Source organism: Dendropsophus ebraccatus, chromosome 7, assembly GCF_027789765.1.
Source record: "Dendropsophus ebraccatus isolate aDenEbr1 chromosome 7, aDenEbr1.pat, whole genome shotgun sequence".
NCBI classification, from domain to species: Eukaryota; Metazoa; Chordata; class Amphibia; order Anura; family Hylidae; genus Dendropsophus; species Dendropsophus ebraccatus.
In genome coordinates this window covers 33073469-33087895 of record NC_091460.1, presented here as the reverse complement: position 1 = coordinate 33087895, position 14427 = coordinate 33073469, and the positions used below count along the sequence as shown (strand labels likewise).

The 14427-nt window shown below is 41.9% G+C and overlaps 1 protein-coding gene and 1 long non-coding RNA gene across 7 annotated transcripts in view; one reads left to right on the top strand and one right to left on the bottom strand.

Moving 5' to 3' along the window:
- LOC138797291 (uncharacterized) overlaps window positions 1-14427 on the top strand; it is a 17543-nt gene extending 3116 nt beyond the window's left edge. The window contains exons 2-3 of the long non-coding RNA XR_011363915.1: window positions 12546-12629; window positions 14050-14427. This is a non-coding gene — a long non-coding RNA (uncharacterized lncRNA). The remainder of the gene's footprint in view (window positions 1-12545; window positions 12630-14049) is intronic.
- The window catches only part of REEP1 (receptor accessory protein 1), an 88756-nt gene continuing 85237 nt past the window's right edge, over window positions 10909-14427 (bottom strand). For 5 of the 6 annotated variants that reach the window (XM_069977245.1, XM_069977246.1, XM_069977242.1 and 2 more), the window contains one exon: window positions 10909-11426. In XM_069977245.1, the coding sequence (XP_069833346.1) occupies window positions 11355-11426 (72 nt within the window). In that variant the 3' untranslated portion in view covers window positions 10909-11354. The remainder of the gene's footprint in view (window positions 11427-14427) is intronic. The other variant, XM_069977244.1, reaches the window with a different exon arrangement.

Sequence of the window (14427 nt, the reverse complement as noted above, 5' to 3'; positions counted from 1 at the left end):
GCTGTTGTGAGCGGCTATCATGCTAATGCACTGCTGCCTGTATATGCGCTGAATGCAATTCACAGTTTATATTACTCATACACCGTTGTATTTGCCACCAGTCAAATGGGAGTCATAGAGAGATCCTATGGTGATTAACCTTGATCTGTATGATAACAGAACCTGATTGGCTAAGCAGGCTGGCCATTTTGGAAGTGAAGGTGGGATTGCCTCAGGGGGACACTGGAGACCCATAGGAGGACACCAGGGGAGCGTGGAGAGGTAAGTATAGCTTCTTTATTGTGTTTTACATACTTGCAACCATATAGCTATTGTTTTGCATAGCTGGATAACCACTTTAATGTATTAACTCCGTAAGACAAGACCATGTGACATTACAACCTTCTACGACATCAAACACTGCAAGGATGGCTCATTTGCAGTTGAGGAAGCCTGAAAGAAGAGCTGAGGAGGAACTGAGGAAGATGGAAGTGGTAGGAGGGTTACTTACCCCTCTGCGAGAGGAAGACCCTTAGGCTGCATTCACACGTCCTGTAAAACAGACAATTTTAGGGACCATTGAAGTGAATGAAGCCATTTACAATGATCTGTGCCGCGACCCGCACCCCGAAAATATAGGACCTAGTGCAGATCGCGGCATGGATCATCCGCCCTGCAGCAGAGATGACAGGAGTGAATGATGTAGGCTTATGTCATTACATCTGCTACTCACCTATTCCCCCGGACCGGACGGCTTCATGTTCACCAGAACTGGCCTGGACTACTTCTTCTGCCTTCTTCTCCCAGCAGTGTAGTCCAAGCCACTTACGGAGAGCGCGGGGGAATAGGTGAGTAGTAGATGCGATGACAGGTGCACACATCATGCGCTCCTGTCATCTCTGCTGCCAGGGGTGGGTGAGGGGGATCCGTGCCGCCATCCTCCTCTGGATCGTGACATGGATCATGTGAATAAGCCTTTAGAATCTCCCCTAAATAGGTGGCATTCAGCAGCGAGAGGCAAATAATATACATGATCCAAGGTGATGTATATGGTTTAGAAAGGAATTAGTTTTTCTCTTAAAGGGAATTTGTCAGCACCTGGACCAGAACTGAGGTATTGAATAGGTGAGAAGTAGAACCAGCAAGTCGACGCTCACGGTCTTTGCCAGCAACGGTGCTTGCGCTGAAGCAGGTGTGGGACAGGTTCGCAGGTGTGGGACAAGAATGTGGCAAATCTACTGAATGGATCGCTTCAAGAAAGGTATCATACCCAAAAGGACACACACCTTCACTTTCAGCACCTTAGTTCCGATCCAGGTGCTGACAGATTCCCTTTAAGATTCTGATCTCGTGGGGGAGGGGGCTCTCTCGATGGTGACCCTTTACTGGCACCAGACGAGCCACAACCTGCATTATTTAACCTCTTAACGACGCATGACGAGTATAGCCGTCATGTGCTGTTAAGGGTAAACAGAGAGGGCTCCCATCGCGAGCCCTCTCTGCAGCCCGCGGCCCCTGGTTGCTATGTGCAGCCGGGGACCACGGGTATTAGCCGGCGCGGACGATCGCCGCTCCCAGCCAATTAACTATTTTAAATGCAGCTGCATTTAAATAGTACTTCCTCCCCTATCCCTGGTGCCTGTGATGCGATCGCGGAGGGGAGATCCCTTGTAATGAGCTGGACGGGGCTCAGCATCTGAATGAGGCTGATCCCGGCTCGACAATCAGTGTATCTGGTCTACTGCAGACCAGAGTAATAGAGCAATGATCTGATGGATCAGTGTTCTATTATATACACAGCATTGATCTCAATGTGAGATCAGTGCTGTGTATATAGAAGTCCCCCAGGAAACTTTTAATAGAAAAATGTATAAATCAAAAATTAATAAAAGTTTAAATCACCCCCCTTTTCTCATTTTATAAATAAAAATAAATATAAAAATGAACATATTTGGTATCGCCGCGTGAGTAATCGCCCGAACTATTAAATTAAATTTCTGATCTTGCACGGTAAGCAGCTTAAGCGCAAAAACCCACTAAAGTGCAATCTTGCGCATTTTTGTTTACATCAAATCCAGAAAAAATTTACTAAAAAAAGATCAAAAAGTCGCATATACTCAAACAAGGTACTGAAAGAAAGAACAGATCGTGGCACAAAAAATTACACCTCACACAGCCCCGTAGACAAAACGATAAAAGTGTTATAAGGATGGGAATAGAGCGATTTTAAAGACATTTATTTTTTTTAAAAGGTTTTAATTTTTAAAAAGCCTTTTAAACACAAGGAGGAAAAAATGAATGCGCAAAAATGAAAACTGGCTCCGTCATTAAAGGGTTAAAGAGCCACCAAAAATAACTATTAACATGTCAGAGATTCAACAGTTTTGATCGGTCCAGATCTGAGTGTTCACACTGAGACTTATCCTGAGAACAAACCAGGAGAAGACATGCTTAGCAAATTCTGGCTTCTGGCTCTGTGTCACATGACAAGACGGTCTCATAATGGAAGTCTATGGGGCACATCCTGTTAACTGACACAGCGGGGAGCTCCTCTCTCTACTCATAATAATGATTGGTCAAACTGTATGGCTTTTTTTAATGAATGTTTGTGCCTACAATTTTTTTAAACGTGAATTATGTGTTATTTGGGTTTAATATTTTGAGGGGTACTGACCACAAGTATTGTAAATGGCCTATGGTAAGTGAACAAAGTGGACCAGGTCTCAGCTTCACCCGCACATAGCTGGTTTGTGCTAATGTATCGCGGTCATGGGGATGTCAGTTAAACCAGGAAAAAGTCGGCAGACCAGCACCTCTCTGCACATGAATAGCACCACCTTGTGGACTCTCTACAGAGAACCTGCATGTGGTGTTTTCAAGGTTCTTTGTCCACATCATGCTGCTTCATCCACAATATACAGAGGCATTATTATAGTGCTTAAAGGACAAGTCCGGCGAAAATTATTTTTTTATATGTTATTACTTATGGAAAGTTATACAATTTTCTAATGTACATTAATTATGGGAAATGCTCATATACTGCTATTTCCCTTAATTTAGTGTATCAGGAAGTGTTAGAATTATCTCTGAAGCAGTGACGTCACGACCAACGGTGTAATTCCTATGGAGTGTCCAGCAGGGGGCGCTCTATATATAGAAGTCAATGAGTACCATTGACTTCTATATATATAGTGCGCCCCTGCTGGACACTCCATAGGAATTACAGTGTATGTAATGTAATGCACTGTACTGTTGTGACTTTATGAATACATTTATGGAATACTTTGGGGAGCAAGTGTCCTTGCTCCCCAAAGTATCCCATAAATGTATTCAATGAATACATTTGCAGGGCACCGAGCAGGGAGGGAGAGAGGTGCCATCTACCTCCCCCTTCCCTGCTCGGTGCTGGGAACATATACAAAGTACTACTCCCCCATTATCTGCAGATAATGGGGGAGTAGTACCTGTGCTATCCCTATCATCGCCCGCGCCGCCGCCGCTCACACAGGGGCTGCTATTCATGCCCCCCGCCGCTCCCCCTCCTCCTCCCGGCATCAAACTTACGATCGCGCTGCTGATTCCCCGCCGCCCGCGCCGCTCCTAACTACCCGCCCGCTCGCTCGCTCGCCCGCCCCGTTCCTGGCCGCCGCTCTCTGCTCATGCCGGCCGCGTCAGCCCGCCCCCACCCCGGCCGGGGACACCAGGAAGCGCCGTGCTCCCGGCCGGGGTAGGGGTGGGCTGACGCGGCCGGCATGAGCAGAGAACGGCGGCCAGGAACGGGGCGGGCGAGCGAGCGGGCGGGCAGTTAGGAGCGGCGCGGGCGGCGGGGAATCAGCGGCGCGATGAATAGCAGCCCCTGTGTGAGCGGCGGCGGCGCGGGCGGTGATAGGGATAGCAAAAGGTACTACTCCCCCATTATCTGCAGATAATGGGGGAGTAGTACTTTGTATATGTTCCCAGCACCAAGCAAGGAGGGGGGAGGTAGATGGCACCTCTCTCCCTCCCTGCTCGGTGCCCTGCAAATGTATTCATTGAATACATTTATGGGATACTTTGGGGAGCAAGGACACTTGCTCCCCAAAGTATTCCATAAATGTATTCATAAAGTCACAACAGTACAGTGCATAACATTACATTACATTACATACACTGTAATTCCTATGGAGTGTCCAGCAGGGGCGCACTATATATAGAAGTCAATGGTACTCATTGACTTCTATATATAGAGCGCCCCCTGCTGGACACTCCATAGGAATTACACCGTTGGTCGTGACGTCACTGCTTCAGAGATAATTCTAACACTTCCTGATACACTAAATTAAGGGAAATAGCAGTATATGAGCATTTCCCATAATTAATGTACATTAGAAAATTGTATAATTTTCCATAAGTAATAACATATAAAAAAATAATTTTCGCCGGACTTCTCCTTTAAAAAAGCCAAATATTGTAATCCCTTTCTTTCTTGTTCTTCTCCTGATTTTCTGCAATTATTACAGCCCAAACTTTTTTGCATACAGGCTCAGTTCAAACTGTGTTTCGAAGCCCTCTGTGGTGACAGGTGTGCTAAGTATTTTTGGATTCGATCAGGTCCTTCACTCAATGCCTGACAACATCCACACAGTAACATATCCCCTATTGGCCAATAGAAGATTGCAGTTCCTTATGATTTTTTCTCACTGACATAAATACGGGTTTCCACAAGATTGTGATAGTAACCAAGCAATTTTCTGTACTATTATAAGGCCGCTGTGGATGTCACTGGTAAAGGGCCGGTACCAAATTTGTTCCTAAGGGCCGTTACTAAATTCGGACCATTACTAAATTTGCTCTTAGAGCCTGTGCACATGGAGCAAAAGAGGCAGAAATTCCGGGCGGACTCCACTTGAAATTCTGCCTGTCCCACTGCTTCAGTGGAATTTTTCTTGCGCCTCCGCTTAAAGAATGATCATGTTAATTCTTTGTGGAGAGCTGAGGCGCACCAGAAATCCCACTGCAGCAATAGGACAGGTAGAACTTCCCGCAGAGCACAACTTCCAGCACATCTAGTTATCAATGTATTGTGGGTGGTGGTTTGGGACCCTGAATCCTCCTGACAGGTTCCCTTTAATTGTAAATGTGAAGAATGTCACCAATGATAACTTCCATAGCCTGGTTATCTGTGTAAGGGGCGTTCCTATTTTCGACATTTATGGCATTTCCATGTATGTATGTAATGATAAGGTGGTTAGTTGGTGGAATTACTCTCTTTCTGTTTTACAACTTATAATAATAGTAGTACTACTAGTAGTAATTATAACATTATAAAACAGGTGTCCATGCATATGAGCAGTGTGAATGCAGATGATACCATAACTTTACCTAGGCAGCATTTCCAAAACTGGATAATGCTATAAATGTCATATTTAGAAAGGAAAGGAAAGAGCTCCACCTAGTGGCCAATCTTGTGAACGTTCTACTTTTTTTTGTTATTTCAGCAGTCATGGAATGCAAGAATGCACAAGCCATGTATGCTTTCTTGTCTTTTTTTTTATATTATTTTATTTTCCATAAAAAGACAATACAAATAGTTCTCCTCACAGGGAGTACAAATACCTACTAATCCAAAGTACTATAAATCCCCCCACCCCTGAGACTGGCGAGAGAGGGGGGAAAAAAAAACAAAAAAAACCATACAACTCCTTTAGTCCTCAGACCATTTCCCCCAGGTTTTCAAATATTTTTTCCTGGGTTTATGTATGCTTTCTTGTCTAGTGAGAGTCCTTTCACTCCCCCCCCCCCCATACACTGACATTCACAGTGCCTACATATAGTGAAAAACACAGTTCACCCAGTGAATTGACAGCCACAATGACCCCAAATACAGTGACAGACACAATGCCCCCAAATACAGTGACAGCCTCAGTTCATTAATAAAGTGACAGCCACAATGCCCCCAGACATGATAGTGGCAGTACCTCCAACCACAGTGACAGTCACTGCTCTGGACAGTTCCTGACATGGACGGATGTGACAGCAGGGAGCACTGTGTCAAACTGGAAAGTATAAACCAATTCCTGCAGGACATACAGCAGCTGAAAAGTACTGGAAGACTTGAGATAAATTACAAATCTATATAACTTTCTGAAACAAGTTGATTTTTAAGAAAAAAATTTCGACGGAGTACCCCTATACATTCTCTTCTGTTAGTGCTGCCACCTGCTGTCTGTAGTTTGTAACATCAGGCTAATTTGGTGGGAAGGCCTTTAACCTGGCAGCAACTGATTATTATCCCTGCAGCACCTCCACAGGAGTCATTAGGTATTACACATGCTTGATCTTTTAGAGCAACAGGTACTTGTAGGTGCTTTTTATAGTGGCTAATACAAGAGGGTCCACAGCACAATGGCTATGACTACTTTCTTTTTTTTTTCAAACAGGATAGCCCCTTTAAAATGAATTCTTCAAATAACGACTCCAACACGTGTATATCATGAGCTGAGCATTTGTATTTATTTTACGGCTCTTTAAAAAGAAAAGAAAAAAAAAAAGTAAAATAAAAATCATACATGCAGCACATACAATGCAATAATACACCCAAAATATACATTAACACCTGTAAAGAAAGTTCCTCTGGCCTGCCAGATACATTACACAAATTACAAGACGCTTTTTGATTTATTTTTTTCTTTAAAGGTGAAACTGACAGATGACAGATCAAACTGGACATTAAAATCTGTGAAAAATCTTGTTTTTTTATGATAAATATTGTGAGATCAGAGCTAAACCTAAGAGTGTGATACAAGACGTTAAAGGGGTTGTCTAGGCTTAGGAATACATGGGCAATTTTTTTTTTACTTACACCTATCCTGAGGTTGTGTGTGCAGGATTTGCTGCTTCACTTTAATGGAGATGAGCTGCAATACCAGACACAACCATAGGCCGGGGTGGCGCTGTTTCTGAAATAGTCCTGTATTTCTAATTCCGAACGACCCTTTGAATGCCTGACTTTACTCCAGTGAGCTAACCTAATGTGTTATCGCAGTGACACAGGATTACGCTACAGTAAAAGAACGAGGCACTCAGTTTGTGACGGGTGATGGTAATGGACAGGTATGGGCACACTACTCGACTTCACCAAAAACAATCTGACTACTAGTGCCAGCTGAGATGGATGCCATGATGTCACTACTATGCCAGTCAGTGATGTAGACATCAATTCCATCCATTCAGCATCAACAAGAAACTGGATTACAAGTATTACTTGGTGTCTCCCTGACTATGCTCCTGTGCCGATCCAGCTGAACCGGAGTCATGTGACCCACATTGCTCATGATAGCAGTTGTATAATATGAGTAGAACGGGTGGGGATTTTTCACTTCACACTTGTCCATAGATTGTGTGTGGCGTTGCAGCCAAGTTTTTCTATTCCTTTAAGAATCCTTTATATAGGGTTGTCATGCAGAGAGTCAATCTTATGGTCCCCATATACTTGTCGGCCGAGGGTGGGTTCAGCCATCAGTATAGGGTGTATGGGGGTCTCACGAGATAGGAGGTTGGGTGTGATAGAATTTCACCACCTGTCCCCTTTGTTCTTGGAGATATAAGCTGCCACCAGAGCTGTCAGGTTACCGCTCACCTCCCTATAGAAAGCACAAGAACGTTCAACCACCCCAAGCATTTATGTATATGGGGAGGACGGCAGAGATAACTGAAGGCGTATGTCCACCTAAGCTGACTTGGCACCGAGCAGATAAGGGAGCAGAACGTAAGTATACCTTTCTCTATCTAATACTGACTTATTAGAGCCCTTTCAAACTACGGAATTGGCGCTGAAATTCAGTGCGGAACTTTCGTAATATGAACGGGCCCTTAATCAGATTTAATTAAAACAAAAATCAGATAGATGGCCATATTTCATAACAACGGCTGTTGTTTTTACATAGTGTGAAGCTAGCCTAAAAGAGAAGAGCAGGGCACTCATATAACCACAAGGCTAACGAAAATGACTGCAGTGATTTTATTGGTGCACTACCTATGCACTCATTTTAAACATCCCCTCTTAGGGGGCAGTTACACGTTCCATAATCATAATGATGATAAATGATGATGCCAGGAGTTGCGAATTCTGCTCTATAGCACATTGCCCATGCACGGACCAGAGTACGGAACTCCTGGCATCATTCATTATGTTTAGGACTGGGCACAGAATGTGTGAATGCTAAAACTATATTACAAGGCACACCCACAACAATTTAAATGTGGTTGCTATGAAAACTACTGCATGGTCACTGCTCATAAATAGTAACAAAGAGTTGGTTCCAAGATGGCTGCTTCCTTTAGTAATGACCATGGGACAGCAACTATTCACCTTGATGCTTGTTTACTGACCTGGCAAGTCACCACATGGACCTAGGAATGTTAAAGAATAAAGATGATCTAGTAAAAGGGGACATACATGACAGCTCCTGACATCAACATCCAAATTTAAAGGGCTTTTCCAAATTCCAACATTGTACATAAGAGGATCATACTGTAAATCCTTTACGTATGTTCGGTTATTTTTACGTACGTCCAGGCCATATCTATGGAAACACTTGGTTGTGGGAAGTATGTCCAGGCACATATGACACACATCAAATATGGCGTAAACAGAGCCTTACCTGTGATTGGTTGACAACATTAATGACATTATTGATAAATGAGGCCCAATATCTTTTTCACCAATGTGGGAAATCACAAGGTGATAATGTACGTATAATGAAAGATGATGGTGTAGAGCCAGGTAAACCATACATACCATACCTCTAGCTTTATCATATGAAGCTAGAATCTATGGGTAACCCATGAACAAGTCTCAGCGTACTGTCATGATACGTGTCCCTCTGTAGACTGGTGGAGCCATTTATTTATTGGATCCATTTATTTTCATACTATCAAATTCTTCATAAAACAATCCTGATTGGAAACTACAACCCCCAGCATGCTCTGACAGCTCGGCTTTTGCACTCTTTCAGCAGGTTGCAGGCTACTTATCTAGTGCCATAATACGAAGATTTGGGGAGTTTTCAATGTTTTTTTTTACAGTAACGATGGATGGGTTCTGCTCTTTTTTTGTGACAGATGAATAATTTTTTTGTATTTTTTTTAAATATTTTTTCATAAATAATAATTAAATAAATATTATATACAACAAGTATTTACACATTGTAACGCATCCCGATCTACTGTATTGCTGTCATAAGCTTCATTATAGCCATTATAGTACTTAATAAATGGTTTATCTTTGAGGGGAAAGGGGTGTGGCTTTCTACATAATGTGACCTCATGTGAAATGGGTGTGGTTTAATAAGGACCCAAGATTGTAATGTATGAGGCTTGTATCCTGAGGACCTAGGAGGCCCCTGCTGATTCCTCCAATCTAGTTGTTTAGATTACAACCAGATTCAGATAACTGGATTTCAAGCATGTGCAAGGGACTTATTTTATAGAGTGTATACAGTGTATATTGAGTGTATGTGCCTCATGTAAGAGGTGAAGAAGTGACCGTGCACACATGTGGCTTTCTCCATTTAAAGTGAATATCTGCTATGTCTCTTCCTGCTGGGACCACCAGCAATTACCTGTAATTTGTAGGGAATCTGCCAGTAAGTGTTCAGTTTCCCTACAGCACCACTACAGGAGGAAAAAAAGCATTACACTGTGCCCATTCTAATGGGTTGCCTGTATAATGCGGGACAGGTCGGGTCCTCCAGAGCAGGAGACACTCTTTGTAATCACGTATCATTCTAGCCAAGAGATGAGGATCCTGAACAGAGAACTCCCATCTATATGACAATGGGTTAACTAAACTGCACAACCCTCTTACGTCTAGTGGAGACTAAGGCTCAGCTGTCTCCATAACTCCTATAGGCTAGGTTCATACACCGTCTCTTTTTGGTCATTTAACGGCTGTCTTTTTGGACATCCATCATATTTTGAGACCAAATAATGTCCGTTATTTTGAAACCACGGACATGATTTTAAAATAACGGACGTTATTTGGCCTCAAAATGACGATCATCCTAAAAGATGGCCGTCGAATGGCCAAAAAAATAAAGTGCGTTAACCTAGCCAATGACTACAGTGCTACATGCTATATGTGACAGGTGATGAGGTGGGTTCAGATCCCATTGGTGACGCAGAGGCTCAGTGCATGCTGAGTAAAAAGGTGTGTTTCTTTGTTGGCCTTTTTATAAGACCTTTAGGACTATCTCTAAATATTACTGGGAAATCTAGCAACTGAACTCATTGATTAAGAAGGATTTTTTTTACCCAGAGACATGCTAATTGTTGTTCAATCGATTTTTATGGAGAGCACTTTTATATTAAATGGAAGATCCACCAACTCAAAGGATGTTTTCTTCCTAAGTCACTGTATAATTGACTTCTTAATTGGGGGTGCTGTTGCATATAAGTCTAGAGAAATATTTTCTAAAAAAAGTTTTCTAGAACATATCCTAAAATGTTAGATTTCTTTTTAATCATGACACCTTTTTAAAAATTATATGTTTTATAAATTATTAGTTTTTATATGAGTAGGTATATCTTCTTTATATTTTCAACCACCACCCATTTATCTCTTTAAACTATCCATTGGGTCAGAATATGTGATAAATACTTGAGTGTAGGAAAGGACAGATTGCCAACCAAAAACTACACCACTCTTGGGCTATGACTGGTACTGCAACTACTAATTTGGAAGAGTAGCAATACCAGACACGGAGTGGAGCTGTTTCTGGTGAAAGAACAGACCCAATGTTTCTACTCCTCTAATACTTACATAGTAGGGTAACTACTACCTTGAAGAATGTGTAGACAGCTGTTGATCCCATCTGTGTACTAATAGTGGGCTAGTCCACTAGGGTATATATAGCCGGTATTACCTAAAAATCACAGTTGAAGCAGAAACATAGAAAGACAATCATAATTTATACAAACAAAAAAACCATGTAGCAGGTACAGAGAGAAATCAGATTTCCAACACACATGGCTATTCAATGTCATCATTAAACCAATACTTAAGATGGGCACCAGGTCAGGATATGGAAGTCGGTCACTGTTACTACTCAGGACAATGGCAGCTTCCACATTGTAGGCTTAGGGGACTGCAACTTCCAAGCAGGGCTCACAATCAATCGTAATGCTAATGTCTTTGTATGTTCTTGGAGCAGTTTCAAGGCAGCTACGTACTGAAAGCTGAACACTGACGGATATGATGAGGGAGGTGAAGGATTCTGGGAAAAGTCACAGCTGATTTTTTTTTTTCTGAACTCTAGCGCCACCTTGTCACGTGGTATGAATTGCTCTTTTAAGGCAGTGAAGAGACATTCTGTGGTTCTTGATGTTGGCTGCATTCATGCAGTTTCCGTGTTAGAGGCAGAGGTACTTTTCTTCCTGAATCGAGGCTTATGGACTCTGGGCGGAGGCTGAAGAACAAGGGGATAACTGGGTTACTTATACAGCAATGATGTATTCAGAATCTATCAATCTATCTATTTATCTTCCTTTCATCTATCTATCTATCTATCTATCTATCTATCTATCTCCTATCTATCTATCTATCTATCTATCTATCTATCTATCTATCTATCTATCTATCTCCTATCTATCTATCTATCTATCTATCTCCTATCTATCTATCTATCTATCTCCTATCTATCTATCTCCTATCTATCTATCTATCTATCTATCTCCTATCTATCTATCTGCTATCTATCTATCTATCTATCTATCTATCTCCTATCTATCTATCTGCTATCTATCTATCTGTCTGTCTATCTATCTATCTATCTATCTCCTATCTATCTATTATCTATCTCCTATCTATCTGCTATCTATCTATCTGTCTGTCTATCTATCTATCTCCTATCTATCTATAATCTGACTTTGTATTCTATTTTCCATATCTATCTCCTATCTGGTATCTATCTATCTATCTATCTATCTATCTATCTATCTATCTATCTATCTATCTATCTATCCTCTCTCTATCTATCTATCCTCTCTCTAGTCTACTTTGTATTCTATTGCTTTATGCAGTTTTATTACTTTATCAATTTGTTTTTGCACATTAACAACTACAGAACATAAATCAGCTTAACAGAAAAAATCCAATAGTAACATTTAAAAAAAAAAAAAAAATCACATGACTGATAAGTCCTCTATGCGGCCAAACAAACAGAAGTACAAACACTGCAGGATTTTACTTTAATCAGAAGTACAAATGTATTTTGCCTTTTATTTGTCTTTATTTAGTGCTGGAAAGTCATCTCCTTGCAACCTGGAAAACATCAGCAAGTGATGTTTCTTCCTATAATCTGTGATGAATGGGCTGGGGTCTGACATGTCACTAAGATGCCATTATAGGTCTATGGACCCCATCTCCTGAGTGGGACTGAGCAGGGAGCTGGGGAGTGGAGCCAATATTTATGTGCTTTTCCCAGGTATATCTAGAGATGGGTGGGGGTCTCACCACTGAGATCCTGACTGATCGAAACTTTTGACATGCCTGTGTGATGCTTTAATTTCCCCTTGTGTATCAGCAGGTGAAGAAATGGACTACTAACTCTATCCAAGCACAGAGGAGGGATCCAGAGCAGGGGACCTCAATGCTATGAGGACTTTATAAGGTATATGGATCCAGCTGTTCTCGTGGGACAACCCCTATGAAAAGATTACCGTACTTAGACGTTCAATGACCACAGAGTCGAATAGGTTGTATGAATGTAGAAATGTAGAAAGATTAGGCTATAACAAGAGTTGCTTTCAGTACTTGCTGATGGTTTCCAGTTGCAGTTTATTTCTACACAACATATAGTAAAAACAAGCAGCAATGAAGAAACATGACAGAGATGCTACATTATACATCTGTGCATAAAAACAAGTGAAGAAAAACCAAACTCTTTATAACTCCCCCCTCGTGATGTCGGCCCACTGCTCACCGTCATTCAGACCAGCCTTGCCAGGGCTCTACGTGCTTTTTGTCTGTATAATATGATTTTTTTTCACTGTGTTCCTCCACCAATATAAATCAGTAAGTGGTAAAACTAAAGTAGCACAGAAGCAGCTTCTTTGCCATTGGGAAGGATATACAGTACAGATTCATATATGTGCTTCTTGCCTATAGATTACATTGTAAGCAGGACCAGCTCTGGGTGCATCGTGACCACTGGGCAAGAAAATAAGCTACATGCAGCCTGACAAGTGTTTCCCTATGTTGTCACAGGCTCCCAAGTCTAATGGGCCCCAACATCTGCTGTTGTACTGGACCGGCCTGTCCATGGTTAGCCACTTGTTTATATTGCTAGACACAGCTTCACCAGTGATAACAGATGGTCATAGGGGTTAGAAAATCCAGATCCGCAGTTTTAACCTATATTGCATTTTTCTTTTGTAGAAAATTCCTTTAAAGCAAATGTACCACCAGTATATCACTTATCTGATATTTATATGGGATGTCGGTGCCGTGGTCCTTTTTATGAACTGCATACGTTGCCATTTTGTTCCTGGGCACCAGCCGGGGGAGAAGCACTGGAGGAGGGCTGGGCTGTTCCCAGTGGCTCCATTAGAATTAGATTGGCGCCGCATGCAGGCAGTGGTTCAAAAGCAGGACCTTGGCACCTGCATCCCCGAGCCGGCGCCGCTCTATCCATGTAAATATCAGAAAAGTTATGTACCTGATGGTTAATTCGCTTTAAGTACCCACATAGGGCATGACTTTGAGAATAATATAAAGAAAAGAAGGATGAACAGGATGTGAATTTAAAGGGAATCTGTCAACTATAATTCATGTTCCAAACTGATGACACCGTTTGATGTTACAGGAAGGAGACAGGGGGTACCTTTCATATATCCGTCAGTGCTTCCATAACAGAAAATAGAGGTGCTGTCAAGCCCCTGAAGTGCTGCAAACAGTAATGCCACTTTCACTATACTATAAAATTTGGGACATGAATTGCTGAATGTATTTTTGTACAGATTTGCCCTTTGTTATTGGGTTTCTATACCCCATATCAGCTTACCCCTTACAGAATGATATCTTGTTGCCAGGTTTGCCCTCAGTGTTAGTTGCAGGACACATTTCCACTAGAAAACATGTGAATTGAGGTCCTCTAGGCTTTGGAACATATACAGATGGATAGAAGAGGATTATGTGTCTGCTGCGTTGCTGGGATAAAGGCCTTCCAGTGTAACATGGCAACAGACTGCACACCAAGTCCCAGGAAAATCTATGAATCCCAGGGAGATTTGTGAAGAAGCAAGATATGTTTGTGAATATAAAATACCGCCACATCCTCAGACCCCAGTCCCCAAACAAAAGCTGGTTTTATTTCTATGTACATCTTCCACATATAAAGGTTACAACCCAAAGATACTTTCTTGCAACTACTGTCTAGTGAATAGGGTGACAATAATAAAAACTATGTG